Source organism: Erythrolamprus reginae, chromosome 3, assembly GCF_031021105.1.
Source record: "Erythrolamprus reginae isolate rEryReg1 chromosome 3, rEryReg1.hap1, whole genome shotgun sequence".
Taxonomy (NCBI): domain Eukaryota; kingdom Metazoa; phylum Chordata; class Lepidosauria; order Squamata; family Dipsadidae; genus Erythrolamprus; species Erythrolamprus reginae.
In genome coordinates, this window is record NC_091952.1 from 149,784,000 (window position 1) to 149,801,518 (window position 17,519).

The following is a 17,519-nucleotide window of genomic DNA, read 5'->3' on the forward strand; positions in this document are numbered from 1 at the left end:
GGGTAAACAGAAAAACCTCCTGAAACACTTCCACATTCAGAAGAGTTGACAAGGTCAATTGCAGACAGTTTGCGTGGAAACCATTTGGATGAAACAAAGTCCCAAGAATGCTTCTTTTCAGAAGGGATCTTAGAATGTAAAGTTCTGGATGGAAAAACACCCTCCCCAAGTAAATTGCTGGAATGATATTCCCCATCTTGGAATGCTCCAACATTGCTGACAGCATTCCCGCAAATTCTAGCCATTGAGGAAGTCTGAGTGTCAAAATTGTAAAACAGTTCAATGGCACCAAGTTGAGCAAGGAGATTGAGATAATTTTCTTTATGGATTAGCTATTTGACTGATACTGAGATGCAGAACAGTAATTTAGCATAGACGTCAAAACAGAGATCAGATTTCAGTTATGAAAGAATTATACTTCTTTTATTCAGCAATGGCAGGATAAGGGGACAACTTCTTATGAATCAGAGAGAAATTGACATTGTCACAATGGTGTTTCTATGCCGCCCCCCTCCTCCCCATTTATGTTGGAGCAAGGCAATTTTAGCAAGATCAAATTTATGAAATTGATCTGACTTCTGGGAGGTGTTTTTGATAAAAGTTTGCAGTGAACCTACATTTCTTCAGAATAAGAAGTTTCACAAAGAGCTCTTCAAGGACCCAGATAAATTCAACAAAAAATAAGATTAACCTTATATATTCAAGATTATGTAATACGGAATAAATCTATAATTAGGATAGCATATGTATGCACATGAGTATGCATAGGACTAAGCTATAAATAAACCTAATGGAGCAAAAATAATGCAATGATTCACCCAACCATTGGGGGGAGGGGGAACACCCCAAACCACAACCTCTAGCCACTTGCTAATGGCATTTGAACTAGCATACATTGTTGTAAACAAAAAAGCATAAAAAGATGTGTGGAGTTTATTTTATTTACAGAAATTAAGAAATTAAATGACACTGGCTCCAGACAAAAATAAGAATACAACTCACAAGATCACATTACTTCTCAAAAGGCAGCATCATATGCCACGTAATACTGACACACAACTTACCTCTTTTTTTAGTGCCTTCCTTAACTCTTATGCAAACAAAATGATCTTTTTTTCCCAAGAGTCCCAAAATATCAAGAAGTTCATCCACCTCCAACGCATTATTGGGACAAATTATATTAAAGTCATCTCCAGGCTGATAGGTAAATGTTGTTTCCTGTATTTAAATTATTATTATTATAGTGATATTAGAATTGTCATTTTTATCAATTTATTGAGTCCTTCCCAGGAACCTGAGATAGTCACAATTATCGTATTACTCGAATAGTACAATACAACCACAACAACAATTTTCAAAGAACCAGTGTTCTTTGAAACTTTGTGTTCCAGCAAATCTAGGAATTATCCAAGTAAGATCATAAGAGGAAACATGTTACACATGTGACTATTTCTCCCTAATTGTTTTTACCTATCCTACCTGATCTGTGTAATTGTATATGGGAATGACCTTCGGACTTTGAGCAGCAAAATGCAACAAGGGAACAGTCAGATAAAAGGCAACTTATCCCAAAGCAGGGATAAGTGAGTGGGGCAAAAAATCTCAAGAGATCCACCCTTGTTTTCAGGCTATAAATAGGTTGGGCATGGCCAGAGCAAGACATGTACCTTCAGGCTTAAAAAATTACGTTAATTATAACCTTATTCTAAAATAGAACTAGCTCATATAGACATGCTTTTTGTTTGGTTTAACCTATAGAATCGACACCAATCTTGCAAATATTGTACATATTGTACATTTGTTTTTTGTTTTATTGTAAGCTGCCCGGAGTCATGTAAAAGTGAGATGGGAGATTATATAAATTTTAATGAATCAATAATAAATCAATAAATGTGCCCAGCAAGTTTTTCCCCCCAACCCATGCTCTTTATATAGCTGAAATATTTAATTCTCTTAAACATCTGTATCTGTTATTCCCCGGTGCAAAAATAATCATAAAGATGATTTTGAAAGCTCCTCTATTTCTTAAATTCTAAAAATTGTCTTCTATTATTCTAACTTATTCTGCCGTCTGATGTACCTGCACAATATTCATATTATTACCATTTAAAAACAAATTCTCCACCCACATTTATTAAAAGTTTTTATTATTTTTTGCATGAATCTCAACTGATCCTGATTTGTTGCACATACAGAAGCCAAAGTGATTGTTTTATTATCAAACTTTTCTTAAAACAAAGATAAAATTTTACTATCTTTTAAAATATTTTATACCATAAAATTTCTATTAACCTTAAATAAGAAAGCTAGCACTGTTGACTCATTAATTCCTTCTCTGAAAATTATCTTCCAAAATCTTTATTTGTAATGTTTTCTATGTGCTTCCTGTAACATAATCACAGATGGATTGAAGGATAAATCAATCAGAATGGACACTGAGAATTTATGGGAGAAGTACCATATTTTTTGGAGTACAAAGCATACACCCCCCACCCCAAAAGAGGGTGAAAATTTGGGTGCATCTTATACTCCAAATGTAGTCTCGCCCACCCACTGGCCCTCACCTTTTGGCCTCCATGTGTCCTCTTCCTGACCACAGAGATTGCCACAGATAATGGCTTGCTTTTGGGGGGTCTGTGCCTTGTGTTTTCACGCTCCAAATGCTCCATTTGAGAGCTGTTCAAGGCTGCACGGATCATCAAACCACATAGCTGCCAATCGCCAACTTTGTGCATTGTGTTGTCGCCCTTTGCGCATCACATTTTAGGCTTCTGCACACCCATTTTTAGCCTCTGTTGCATCACGTTTTCGGGCGGCAATTGGCAGCAATGTGCTTTTGTGATTTCCACAGCCTCGAATGGCTCTCAAACGGAACATTTGGAGGCTGAAAATGGGAGGCGCAAAGCCCAAAATGAATATCCGGAACAGCTGCTGCCTTGTCTTAACGTTTCTATGCTTCACCTGCTTTACTCACTGAAGCTCCCTCTGACGATCAGCAGTGGTTAGCAGCCCCAATGAGGCATGTGAGGGCAAAGCTATCTCTCTCCAATGATCAGCTGTGCTTTTGATGCTGCTTAGCAGTCCCAAAGACGCGAGGGCAAGCGAAGCGAGGGCGCCCATGCGCTTATAATAACAATAATGTGCTGAAGTTGACCAGGCTGAAGACACTGGTAAGCAGAGGCAGAATTCCCCCCCCCCTGTTTTCCTCCCCCAAAACTAAGGCGTGTCTTATATCCAGTACATCTTATACTCTGAAAAATACAGTATTGTTATTTTACCTATTTAAAAAAAAATCATTAGACTAATTGCACTCACTATAGAACATCTCTAGATAAGCACTCTAAGGTGTGGGGTGGGCAGATCTGTTCTCTTGTCACTTCCTTCCCATCAGCAATTCCAGGGTAGCGGCTCTAAACTCCTTCCCTCACTTCACCTGCAGATTCCATATCTGGAATATTTATGGATTCTAACGCTTTTTATTGGGTTCTCCAAATTAGGCATTACATTTCTGTTGTTTACCTATACTGCAAAATACATTGATCAACAGTGAAGCCTTAGCCAATACATTTGTGATTAAATTCATGTCAGCATTAAGAACTAGCCCCCCTTTTAACCTTCCATACTGTTTCCCTTATCTTTTCCCAGTTTGCTTCTCCAATTACTCACCTACACCAGGAGGAGATTAATTAGCTACTCTAATATCAACCTAGTTTAGAGAAGTTCTATACTGAGATCCAGCTCCTCCTGTCCTATTTGCTTGTCATTATTTTAAATTCTAAATTTTGTCATTTTGTTTTACTTATTACCCAACTAATATGAAACAATATCTAATTCCATAATTTATAGAACTATCAGAAAGGATTTTAAAATACTTATTTTACATGAATACACACTAGTGAGGAAATCTTATATTACTTAAATAAAGTTTTAGTTGCCCAGAACACTGAAGGTCAACTATCTACCATATTTTTGGAGTATAAGACGTACCTTTCCCTTCCTCCCAGAAGAGGCTGAAAATTTGGGTACCTCTTATACTCTGAATGTAGGTTTTGTTGAAGCTTTTTTCCCCAGCCCTAACTAGGTGCTAACAATCTTCCCAGCTTTCAGGCTATTTCATTGCTACTCTCTCTGAGTAAGGTTTTTTTAAAGCCCTAACCAGGGGATGAAATAATATGCTGAAGCTGACCAGACAAAGGACACTAGCCAAATGACTACCTGATAAGACAGATCCCCCCCCCCTAATTTTCCTCCCCCAAAACTAAGGTGTGTCTTATACTCCAAAAAATATGATAATATAAGCCAGTACAGGGAAAGCAGTTGGCTAGCTGAGGCTTTGATCAGGGATTCATCACATTGAAATATGTATTACAGTTCTATGTTTATCAGTATCAACTGAAGTAATTAAAAATACCCCTCAACTTACAGAAATATCCAGTTCAATCAGCAATGTTTTTTTAATTGCATCATCCCTAGTAAGCTGAATGGCCTTGGTGATGGGAACATGAACAATGGAGTTCTCCGAAATATAAGGTAAGCTAGAATTCTGAAAAGAAATTGACACAAGTTTAATTCAAAGGACTCACTACAAGAAATAATTGCTCAAGATGTTTGATATTTAGTCGATGAACAATCCATCCAAATAAAACCTTTTTAGGGCCACATATATTTCAACCCAGAAGAGTGACATTTATTTTCCCCCTGCTGGAGCATGTGTCACCTTCATTTAAGCCTCTTCCTGTGTTAGAATACTAACATCAAAGGAGTAAGGGCCCCATTGCTTTTAATGGATGTTAGAACAAGGATCTCAACACAATTTCCCTGCTCCAAGGACAGCCCCTCATTCTGACCTAGACTTTGCTGAACTCTGGTCCTTATTTTATAAGGATTGCAAGCAAAAAAATTATTAAAGACCTAATGAAGTCTGAGTAAGATGGGGTTCTGATGAGGAATTCATGCTAATATCCATGTTTTCCTCATTTGTTTTATCAGTTACTCAAAATAATTCAAAGGATGTTTAAATTATATGCTTAACATGAATTCAAAAGTTATGAAGTTTATGGCTATAAACATCTTTAATATGGGAGGCTCTACCTGAGCACAGCTTTCTTCAAACTGCACCTCTAGGTATTCTGGTGGCAAAGCAGGAATATTAAGAGTTGCATTTGAGAGGGGAGACCCTGAGAAAGAAAGTGAAGGTTGAGAGTTTTCAGTAGGAAGTTCCGAGTTAATATTTTCTTTTGACAAAAAATTGTTTTTCACACTGGAATCTTCAGTTTTCAAGTGTTCTGCTTGGAGGCTTATAGAAAGATTAGAAAACTTGTTGGCACAAAAAGATGTATTTTTGTCTTCTTTTCTAGAGGCAAACTCTTGATTAAGTGCAACCCAAAGTCCAGCAATCCATGGTTCAACCACCAGCTCCAACCTGAAACAAAGCAAAGAGAATAAATAAATGAAAAAATTAGGACAAAATCATCTCTTTTGACTTAGTCTTGATTTATGGGTGACATCATGGTCACTTTCATGTAATTTTCTTGGCAATAACATGGAAATGATTTGTCCTTCTACAGAAGATAAGCAGAGTTGATCATAGTTGCTACTTAGATGAAGACCACACTGGAATTTTAGGCTGAAGGAAAACAGTAATAATCCACTTCCATTCTGTTGCTCAGAAAATAATATACGGTAGACATGCCTCTATAGATACCAGGATTAGGTACTTGAAGGAGACTTGAATTTAAATTAAATAGACCAATAGGTATTACAGGTAGTCCTTGACTTATAGCTATTTAATGACAGTTTGGAATTATGTTGGCTTCAGCAAATTAACTTACAACTGATCGTTGATAATATAACCATTGCAATCCCCATTCCCCAAATGATCACAATTCAAGTTGTGATAGGTTGACCTATCCAGATTCCTAAGAGGTCAGTAAGGGGCGAGTACAAGTACACTAGAGTGCCCTCCGTCCCCTGTCCTATTGCTCTCCTATATCTCCTATTCCTTTCTTCTATTCCTATATCTCTTCTTCTATTCTTTCATTGATATGTTCTATTACTATATCTTCTTTTCTATTCTTTCATAGATATATTTTACTATGAGTATCTCCTCTATAACCTTCATCATGTATTTCACTATGTGTGTATATATATACCCACTAAAACTCCCATTGTGTATTGGACTAACTAACTAACTAACTAACTACCGTAACTACCGTAACTAACTAACTAACTAACTAACTAACTAACTAACTAACTAACTAACTAACTAACTAACTTAAAATAAATAAATAAGTGCTTGGAAACTGGCCTGAATTGGCAATCTGAAACCTTCCCACCAGCTTCTGACAACATCAATTGGGAAAGCTGAATTTCCTTAAGGACCACATGATTTGCTTAAAGATTGTGGTGAAAATTGTAATAAAATTGGATCTGGTCACTTGATTATTTTCTTAATAGTCATTAAGGAAGTAATCAGGTGACCAGATCCAATTTTATTACCATATTTACCAGTCTTTAAGCAAATCATATTGCTTAGTGACCCAAATTCTAATCCCGGTTTTAATTACTGTATTTTTCGGTGTATAAGATGTACCTTATTCCTCCCTAAAAGAGGCTGATAATTTGGGTGCGTCTTATACCCACCACCCCAGCCCTAACCAGCTGCTAATGATCTTCCCAGCTCTTACCTTGCAGGCTTTGATTGTTTTTATCTGGGAAGAATGTTTTCCAAGCCCTAAGCCTTTGCAGGATTTGCTTTCATTACTCTAACTTGCTCCAAATGTTTCTTTCCAGCCCTAACCCGGTGTTAACAATGTTCCCAGCTCTTACTAGCTTGCAAGATCTTTCATGGTTAACTCTCTGCAAAGAAGAATGTTTTCCAAGCCCTAAGTCTTTGCAGGACTTTTTCCATTGCTCTATTTGCTTCAAATGTTTCTTTCCAGGTGCTAATGATGTTCCCAGCTCTTACTAGCTTGCAAGTTATTTCATTGTTACTCTCTCAGAATAAATTTTTTTAAGCCTTTAACTCGGGGATAAAATAATGTGCTGAAGCTGACCCAACTAAGGACACTAGCCAGATGAATATCTGGTAAGCAGATTCTTTTCCCTATTTCCCTCCCCCAAAACTAAGGTGCATCTTATATTCCGGTGTGTCTTATACTCCGAAAAATACGGTGAGTAGAGATCTATTATTCAATTGGCTGCTGTTAAACAAAGCCCATCTGTGTCAATAGAGATAACCATAATTAAATGCCACAATAAAAATATACTTTTTGGAAATCCTTATGTGAGTATTTTCACAAAGAAAGATATAAGAACTTACTTTTGCAAAGAAAATAAAAGTTAACCTTCCTCTTTTTCTCTACAAGCTCATCCAAACTTCATCTTTATGAACTTAAGATGAGGCATACAAAGCTTTCCTGGAAGCAAGGTAAAGGATAAAGATGACAGCTGTCCCTGAGTACTTGGTATTATTTATGCTCACAGTTGTCCTGTTTTAGACTCTACATTCACACTCACAAAGTTAATAAGTGAGGACAACAATTTACTGAAGGCTCATCATATAATAGCCGATAAGAAAAATGTAAATCACCAAAACTACCTTGGGGAAAAATAGCTTGCCAGAGTGATTTTGAATGGTTTCATTTTTAATAGGACTCTGCAGAAAAGTAGTTGAAATCCAGTCCAAAGTTCAGAGATGCAAATCAGGTTTATCAGCTAGTCCAAGGGTAGTGTTTTGCAAGAAGGGTCCACAAGAATGACATGTCACAGTAGAAAATCAAAGAGAAACATGGCTCATGGCTTCCTCTTAAATCAGCCTATACCCAGTTGTCTTTAATCATCAAGTTACACCTTTGCTTGGCAAGGAGTCCCACTGAACATTTTTGTTCTGCTCTCCACTCTGTTTGCCAGATACTAGGGCTTGGAGGCCCAACTGGTTGCTCCAGCTATTCTAATGGTGCCTAAATCTAATCAGTTTCAGGTGATTCCTGGCTTGGTGTCTCTTGAGGCTGACATTCCATTGGTTCAGATGGAGCAACTTCTTCAGAGTCACAATTTGCATCATGAGCCATGACAATAGTTCTTCCAGTAGGCAAAAGAACCAATGTGTTGTCTCAACTGAGATGAGGGAATCTCTGCAGCTTTAACTTGTGTCCCCACAATTGTCCCAGGAGCCAAGACTAGCATAGCCAGCATGAAGTCAGGTCAAATTTAGCCAACTTCCTGACATATTTTTCTTGGCTTTTAAACCCTTTGTGTGTCCCACCCTCTTGCCTCCCATTTGTTGTTATGAGACCATACCTGGTAAGTAGATTTTTTGTATTAAGTAAAAACAATTTTTCATATTCATATCTAAATACTGTATTTTTCAGAGTACATTATAACGAGCACCCTTTTCCTCCCCAAAAGAGTCTGAAAATTTGGGTGCTTTTTTGAAGTTTTTTTTAGCCCTAATTAGGTGCTAACAATTCTTCAAGCTTCCTATTTCCTCTGAAGAAGGTTTTTCTAGCCTTAAGTCTTTGCAGGCTTGCTTTCATTCCTACTCCTTCTGAAAACCCTAACCAGGGGATAAAATAATGTGCTGAAATTGAACAGACTAAGGATGCTAGCCAGATGAATACCTGGTAAGTAGATTTCCCCCCCTATTTTCTTCCCCCCAAACTAAGGTGCATCTTATACTCTGGTGCATGTTATACGCTGAAAAATATGGTATGTTGGGAAGAAATTAAAACTTATATGAAAATAATTAGATTCTTACCCTACAGCATCATCAGCGAATCCCACTTCACAAAACCGTTGAGCCCCAAGTTCCAGAAATCGTTTATCTATTATTTTTCCACCATTGCAAAAGAATGTGTATTCAGAATCTCCAAGACCTGAAAAGATCAAACTAAGATTAAAGTCACCACCAGATACCCAGATCATGTAAAGAGACAAAGAATTCCAAAATATATTAGCAAGTATTAGAAAACAAACAAACAAACAAGAAACACCCCATATCTACATCAAAATCCTAGAATGAGTCATCATAACCTCTATATTGTAGTACAATTCTCTGTAAAGATTGTACTGGGGAATTTTATATCAGCATTCTTCAACTAGATTAGACCAAGATTCCAATATCCGTCATCTCTAGCCAATACTGTGATGTATGATTGGCTGAAATATATATTTTGCAATCTGTTTATAGAAATGCAATCATTTGAGTAACAGCTATGAGCACAAACCAAATAATTTTCTACAGACTCACCTTATGGAAGAGCTTCAATTTCTTCCAGTTTGTTTTGATCTCCATAGAAATCAAATTAGTAAATATTTCATACAGATAATAGGACAACTTCTAGGCAAAAGACTAAATGAATTCCATACTTCAACTGACCAGAAAGAACTTTAGAAATGGAAAGTTCCTTTTGTAATAAGATGGAATATGAGCATCATTTCCTCCTGGTTGGTGAAAGCCAGTTGAGGGATGACATGCAGTTACATCATCCACGTATTCCTTAGTCACCTTGCATGTAGGGAACTGAAATGCACTTTACTTGGGGCTGCCCTTGAAGGCCATATGTAAACTGCAAATGGTACCTGATGCAGCAGGCAGCATCGGCAGTAATGGGAAAGCTTGCATTCCTGACCTGCACTGATTTCCACTTAATTTCCATGTGCAATTAATCTATAAAACCCTTCATGACACTGGCTGTCTTCTATCTCCAGGGCAGTACAGGACAGTATATTGTTTTCTACTATAGTCAATGTTGTCCTATGCCCAGAGTCATGAGGGAGTAGGACAGCTTTATAAATTTGATGAATAAATAGAGAAGTTATATTGAGTTAGCTAACTAAAAAGAAACACAACTCCTAACTAAAACAATTAAAACAGTTGGCCTGAATGACAGATAACTCAATTGGGGCTCTGCTGTATGGAAGAATTGTGTTCATTCTTTATTGGTTACTTGATATCCAAGGTATTTTTGCCGGGATAGGTAATAATGGAGGAATTATTGAACATTAAAATTGCCCAAACATTAAAGTGATCTGTCGTGAATCTAATTCTAATAGAAGAGGAATTAAGGAGATGGAAGGAATCAGTTTTCAATCTCAGATGAGCAATAGTATCTACATAAATCAGCGGTCCCCAAACTACGGCCCGCGGGCCGGATGCGGCCCAACGAGGTCTTTTAACCGGCCCGCGGCAGTTCACGAGATTTTACTGGTCGATAAAATAAGCTCCCGAATCTCCTGTCAACTCACCGCGGTCGGCTGCTCAGCGAGGAGAAGGTGGAGAGGCAAGGGGGCAGGGAGGAAAGCGGGCCTGCAATTGGCCCCTTCCTTTGTCGCCTTTAGGGAGAGAAACTGTTGCTGCCCTATGGCAGAGCAGCAACAGTTCCTCTCCCTAAAGACGAGAAAGAAATTGGCCAATTGCAGGCCCGCTTTCCTCCCTGCCCCCTTGCCTCTCCACCTCCTCCTCCCCTCCTCCTCCGTGGTGAGTGGACGCGAAATTCATGAAAAGGCGATTGGCAATTGAAAAACTGTCCACTGAAAGTCACAGCTAAGTGCACCATGGCTAAATTTGTGGGGGGGGGAGGCGGCTGCTTGAAAACCCCTGACCTCCATCGCCTCCCCCCCACGGCACAAGGCGAGCACACCTCGCCGCTGACACAGGCGGCGGGGACTGCCCTGTCCCCCTGCCCCCCCTGCGCAAAACTACGCAGCCCCAGATCGCTCGCTTCTCCAGCCAGCAAAGCCGATTGTCCGGCTTTGCTGGCTGATGCAGGAAAGGAAAGCGTCACATTTAAAAAGCACGCCACTTTCTGGGACTCCGGCGCCGTGGTGGCCTTCAAGCGCGGCCCTTCGCGGTGCCCCACCACCCATTCCTGCAGGAAGAGGTCGGGCACTTTACCGGGAGGTGGAGGCGGCGTGGGGCCGGACGCTGGGTGCCGGGGAGGGCGAAGGAGTGGACGCGCCTCTCAGCTGCAGAGCGGAACGGGGGCAGAGATCAGCGGCGGAGTCCGATGCTGGGGCCATGCGGGACCACTCATCCAGGCGCGCGTGGACCGGCAAGCCTGGATGAGCGGTCCCGCATGGCCCCAGGCCCCCAGCGCCGGACTCCACCGCTGATCTCTGCCCCCGTTCGGCTCTGCAGCTGAGAGGCGCGTCCACTCCTTCGCCCTCCTCGGCACCCAGCGTCCGCCCCCACGCCGCCTCCACCTCCCGGTAAAGTGCCCGACCTCTTCCTGCAGGAATGGGTGGTGGGGCGCCGCGAAGGGCCGCGCTTGAAGGCCGCCACGGCGCCGGAGTCCCAGAAAGTGGCGTACTTTTTAAATGTGACGCTTTCCTTTCCTGCATCAGCCAGCAAAGCCGGGCAATCGGCTTTGCTGGCTGGAGAAGCGAGCGATCTGGGGCTGCGTAGTTTTGCGCAGGGGGGACAGGGGGACAGGGCAGTCCCCGCCGCCTGTGTCAGCGGCGAGGTGTGCTCGCCTTGTGCTGTGGGGGGGAGGCGATGGAGGTCAGTGGTTTTCAAGCAGCCGCCTCCCCCCCACACAGAGATAAGAGAGAGAAAGAAAGAGAGGGACAGAGAGAAAGAAAGAGGGACAGAGAGAAAGAAAGAGAGGGACAGAGAGAAAGAAAGAGGGACAGAGAGAAAGAAAGAGAGGGACAGAGAGAAAGAAAGAGAGGGACAGAGAGAAAGAAAGAGAGGGACAGAGAGAAAGAAAGAGGGACAGAGAGTAAGAAAGAGGGACAGAGAGAAAGAAAGAAAGAGAGGGACAGAGAAAAAGAAAGAGAGGGACAGAGAAAAAGAAAGAGAGGGACAGAGAGAAAGAAAAAGGGACAGAGAAAGGGAGAGAGAGAAAGAGAAAGAAAGGTAGAGAGAAAGAGAGTGAGTGAGAGAAAGAGGAGAGAGAAAGAAAGAGAGAGGGGGGAGAGAAAGAGGGAAAGATAGAGAGGGAGAGAGAAAGGAAGAGGAGAGATAGAAAGGGAGAGAGAGAGAAAGGAGGAGACAGAGAGAGGGAGAGAGAGAGAGGGAGAGATACAAAGAGAGTGAGTGAGGGAAAGAGAGAAAAGAGAGAAAGAAAGAGAGAGAGAGGACAGAGAGAAAGAGAGAGAACTAGAAAGACAGAAGGACAGAGAGAAAGGGAGAGAGAGAGAGAGAGAGGAAGAATAAATATTAAATATTGTATTTGTTCCCATTTTGTTTTTTACTTTAAATAATGTATGTACAGTGTGCATAGGGATTTGTTCACACGTTTTTTTAATAGTCCGGCCCTCCAACAGTCCGAGGGGCAGTGAACTGGCCCCCTGTGTAAAAAGTTTGGGGACCCCTGACATAAATGATGTTACTCAGTAAATTACTGTTCAGTGCTCAGAGATTGAAGGAACTTCACACAGGGAAATAGTTGAATTTATTTATCATTTATAATCTTTGCATGACATGTGATAATATATTTGGGAGCAACCAGATGGACAGTTGTATAAATATTTTAAATAAAATAAATGTTTTATAATTTGCACAGAAAAAATGTCCTTTGGAATAATTATGCTATTCTTTCACTATTTAAAGTATGATTTATAAAAGCCATTTTTCTGTCATTCTTTAAGCAGAACTCTGATGACAGTTTTGTTGGATTTGGTTTGTTATTTAGAGGCTTTTAAATTATATTTGATTTTTTTTATCTCTAAGATTTATTTTATGTTATCTATAGTTTCTTTATATTATTTTATTTAAGATTTTTAAAATCTATTTTTCAGGCAAAAATAGATGGAAGACGTATAGCACCCTACCCCCATTGAGATCTGGGGTTGAGAACTGAAGAAAGGGTTGACAAAAAAAAAAAAAGGCACTTCCCGCTCAACACAAATAGACCCAGAATGGATATCTCCTCTATATACATTCTTATCAGCAGTGACAAATTGATTAAGAGGAATGGAAGACTACTGATGACCTTTTAGGAATAAGGAGGTTAAGTTGCAAAAATCCTATAATGGCTCTACTGTTCCAGAATCAAGTGCAAGAAGAGAAAGAATTTAATCTATTCCACAAGTGAGATTTATACTTAGCTCGGATTTTTTCACCTTCCTTATGAGAACAGTTATTTATAAGTCATTTACCTAGCAGTCCATATCGTATATGAGACAAGTGATCAGATGGCAAACTTTTGTCATTAATTTCCTTCATAAACTTGATTGCACTATCTGGAGGTTCTCCTGTACCAGTAGTAGAAATAACAATAACCACAGGATCCTTTTCCTTATCCAAGTTGTACTATAAATCAAAAGGAAAATACATTATTAAAACATTGAACACATCATCAAAATAACTCTGTGCCATTTGTACATACACTAAGAAATTTATATCAACCAACATTAAGGCATATTGGGATTTGAAGTCTACACAATTTTAAAAGTTGCCAGAAACACTAGCTTTATGACAAAAGCCCAAACAGTACATAAAATATTTAGAGATCTTCCAAATGAATTACTAAACTTTTTAAGAGTCTATAATTCAGTGATTCAACACATTATTTTAATTTAGAAGACTACTACATTCTTTTAGAAGACTACTACTATCTTTTAATTTAGAAGACTACTACAATTACATAGATAAAAAATATTGATTAAAAAAACAGATTAAGAGCTGTGCTATTAACAAAAAAAATTAACAAAACATAATAAATATAATCAGAACCTCAACGGAATAACGAAAATGAATCATTTTAATTGTAATCTTATTGCAATTATTAAGTGAGGTGCCCATGTGATTGCTTTACCAAAATACTGCAATTTCTGGCTCTGCCAGTTGTGGTCCATTTAGTGAACAGAAGGGAATTGCTATGATTAAATAGACAAAAAACAAAAACCCCAAACTTTGAAGATCTGAACTTCCTTTCTTTGGCCTAATGCAGCAGTTTTCATCCCCTCTGTTTTCTAGAATATTTAATTTTCAGAACCACTCTTTCACTAGCTTTCTTTAACTTTTAAAACCACTCTTTTGCTAGCAGAAAAACTAGCAAATGCAATGTTTCTGAAAGGTAAAAAAGACTTTTTCCAAGCTTTCAGAAACATTGCATTCCTTAGGGTTTGAGTCAGAAAGCCAGCAAATGCAAACTTTCTGAATGGAAGACAAGCAGGAAAAAATCTTTGTACCTTCAGAAACTGTTTGCTGTCTTTTTATTTATTTATCAAAATTGGATGCCACCTAACTCACTAAAGGCAACTGTTGGCTGGTAAGCTAGCAAACATGATCATTTGGAATGGTAGAAAGGTTTTCTCCAGCTAGTTTCTTTGAGAGCAGTAGGGATGCTTGGTAGAGATTTTGGCTGAAAAAGTCTCTGGCTAATAACATGCATGTCTCTAGATATGATTAGATCAATCACTAGAATATACCGGTACATATCAATGGAAATTCTATTGCAAGATTCAGCCATATTTGCAGAGTTTAATCATTTCTACTTATTAGATATACAAGACGATACTTTAAATAGACAATATTCAGCACTATATATTGTTTTTGGATTAGAAAGAAATGAGATCAAATTCTAGTTACTGCCTTTCTAAGTTTAATCTTGATTTTCTAACATATCCTGAGGAAAACTGTAATACATGTACATGCATTACAAAAATATCCTTGTTACTTTATTTCTCCTCCAGTTCCTTTTTTCTTTGAAAAAGAGATAAACTTGTAGACAGTTCTGTATAAACAATTCACAGTACAGCTGTTTATTTCATGATTTCAAGTGAGCAGTAAAGAATCCCAAGTCATGCTTTTTGATAGATTTCTAAGGAATCATTTGAATATTCATATAAATGAATATTTGTCAAAAACAGATCTTAATAGTACAGTCTCACCTGCTCTGATTCACTGATGCAGTGAATATCACCTTCAAATCCATGTTCCTTTGCCTCCTGGCATATTTCTTCAGCTATGGCTTTTGCCTGCCCTTTCTGACTTGCATAAAGCAGTAGAAATCGTCTATTTCTTTCACAACACATTTTTCAAGTTTTAACTGAGGGAGATAGAAAAAAAACCAAAAACTCTGGTCTATTGAACAGAGACAACAACCCTTTTCTATACCAACCAGAAAATACACTAGGTGAAAATTCTTGATGCATAGTACTTACATTTATTAAGCATTCCAGTTGTCTACTCAAAATAGTTAAGAGCAAAACAAAAATAAAAAGTAATCTTAAAAGGGGAAACTAAAAGGCCTGATAGAAGAGATGTATCTTGGCTGCTATTATAAAAACAGAGAGTGGGGATCAAGTACATTTCCATGTGGCAAATAAATAAATCCCTCAAAGCAGGCAGGAAGAAAAGTGCATAGGGCAGGTCTCACACAGGCCTTAAGCCATCGAGGGCTTTGTAATTTGTATATGGAAAAGTACTGATCCAGGGCAGATTTTTAACACAGACCTCTACTGAAGAATGCCAGGTACATTTGTTGGTTTCCTTTACACTCCTCCCCATTTACAAAGGCTTTGAATTGCTTATGCTTACTATGCTTATTGACTAGCCCTAGATCATAAAATAATCTGCTGCAATGGTCCTACCTGTCAACGAATACTTCAGCTTCAACCACAACCACAACAATACATGAGCACACAACAGTTACAAATTCAAAGTGAACTGCTCCAAACTTGACTGGAGAAAATACGACTTTAGCAACAGAGTGGTCAATGCCTGGAATTCACTACCATAACTGTGGTTTCGTCATCAAACCCCCAAAACTTTAATCTTAGACTGTCTACTGTTGACCTCACCCCATTCCTAAGAGGCCTGTAAGGGGTGGGTGGGTGCATAAGCGTGCCAATGTGCCTACCTTCCCCTGTCCAATTGTTCCCTCTTGTCAATACCATCTTATGTATATAAACAATGTTATATCTATGTACGAAGGTTTTCCGGAAAGTGAGGTTACAAGGCACATAGCTCTCGCAGGGAATATTCACGTGGAAAGTTGGTATTACTACCACGTAGGGGGAAGCCAGTGGAAGTGAACAAGCAGTGCCAGGGGTCAGTAGATAATCCACTGGCATTTTGGTGAAGGTTAGAGATGAGCGTCCTCATTCCGTTTCCTCCAAGTGCGAAATGCCCGCTGTAATACGCTACACAGTAGTAATACCAATCCCGCCCCCCGTGAACATTCCCCATGAGAGCTACATGCCTTGTAACCTTACTTTCCGGATAACCCTCATATATTATAAATGCATACTTGACAAAAATAAGTAAGTAAGTAAGTAAATAAATAAATAAATAACAAGCAACAATGCAGAAAGTTTAAAAAAAGCAGCAACAGTCACATTATAAAGCAGCACAATTCCGAAGTGCAGGGTAGGAAGAGGGGAGAATCAGGCATGGTTTTCAAATGCCTTTAGAGACAACTTTAAAGAGACAACAACAAAGAGCCGTTCCGAGTACTCGGAGAGGGGTGGCATACAAATCTAATAAATAATAATAATAATAATAATAATAATAACAACAACAACAACAACAACAACAACAACTTTGGTTGGTCCTTCAAAATACACCTTATAGTACTACTTATAAGGTGGGGGAGATGGAGTTATGGGAGGGGAGGGAGAAGGTAGAAAGTAAAGAAACTCCTTAAAGCACATTCATTATATGGAAATTTGGCATATATATCTGGTTTGATATTGGTATTGTGTTTGGTTATTTACATATGTTTTATCTTAATGTGGAGAAAAATAAAAAAAAACAATTACAGTATACCCAAAATACACCTAGGGATGGGGTGACATTATCTACAATGGACCTCTCCCCTTTTCTAAGAGGTCTATCTGTAAGGGCCGCACATAAGTGCACCTTTGTGCCTACCGTTCCTGTCCTAATGTCTTTTTTATCTTTTCTATCTCTACTTTATACTTATACAGTATTCGTTAAACATACTACAATACAATACCATATTTGTATGACAAATAAAATAAATAAATAAAATAAATAGACCTGACTAGGTGGCTCAGTGGCTCAGACAACTGAGCATGCCGATCAGAAAGGTCGGCAAGTTCGGCGGTTCGAATCCTTAGCACAGGTCTCCTGCGTGAGCAGGGGGTTGGACTAGATGACCTCCAAGGTCCCTTCCAACTCTGTTACTGTTACCCTGCAGATGGGCTTCTCTTGGAGGAGGGTCCCCCAGCCCAGACCCAGGCTAATTCCACACTGGAAACCTGTCTTGTCCTTTCGGGATACACAAACGTAAAAAACCATTTAAAAAAAAATACTTCTCCTTTAAACGCGGCCGCACATATTCACGAAAAGGTTGCCACACAGGCTCCGATCCCGCGTGCGCCGCCCAGCACCGCCTCTCCGCGACTCAGCTAAGGGAGGGCAATCCGGCACAGTCAAGAAAGGGACCCGACGGGAAACAGCACGAAAAGCGACCTGCGGCCTTTTCCACAGTGTTTTGCCTCGAAGGAAACCAGCAGTGGAGCTCTCAAAAATAAAAAAAATCCTTCTAGAACAGGCTGATTCTGCCTGGGGCATTTTCTGTCTGTCACTCAGTCGTCATGCG

General features: G+C 39.3%; 1 protein-coding gene across 7 annotated transcripts in view; it reads right to left on the reverse strand.

The window, feature by feature from the left end:
• MTRR (5-methyltetrahydrofolate-homocysteine methyltransferase reductase) overlaps window positions 1–17,506 on the reverse strand; it is a 35,688-nt gene extending 18,182 nt beyond the window's left edge. The window contains exons 1-7 of one of the 7 annotated variants that reach the window (XM_070747037.1): window positions 17,253–17,506; window positions 14,842–14,999; window positions 13,105–13,258; window positions 8,759–8,876; window positions 5,092–5,422; window positions 4,424–4,543; window positions 1,065–1,218 (exon numbers count right to left, since the gene is read on the reverse strand). In XM_070747037.1, coding sequence (XP_070603138.1) covers window positions 1,065–1,218; window positions 4,424–4,543; window positions 5,092–5,422; window positions 8,759–8,876; window positions 13,105–13,258; window positions 14,842–14,985 — 1,021 coding nt within the window. In that variant the 5' untranslated portion in view covers window positions 14,986–14,999; window positions 17,253–17,506. Of the gene's footprint in view, window positions 1–1,064; window positions 1,219–4,423; window positions 4,544–5,091; window positions 5,423–8,758; window positions 8,877–13,104; window positions 13,259–14,841; window positions 15,000–15,114; window positions 16,221–16,954 lie in introns of those variants that run through there. The other 6 variants (XM_070747035.1, XM_070747036.1, XM_070747033.1 and 3 more) reach the window with 6 other exon arrangements.
• Window positions 17,507–17,519: the final 13 nt, after the last annotated feature.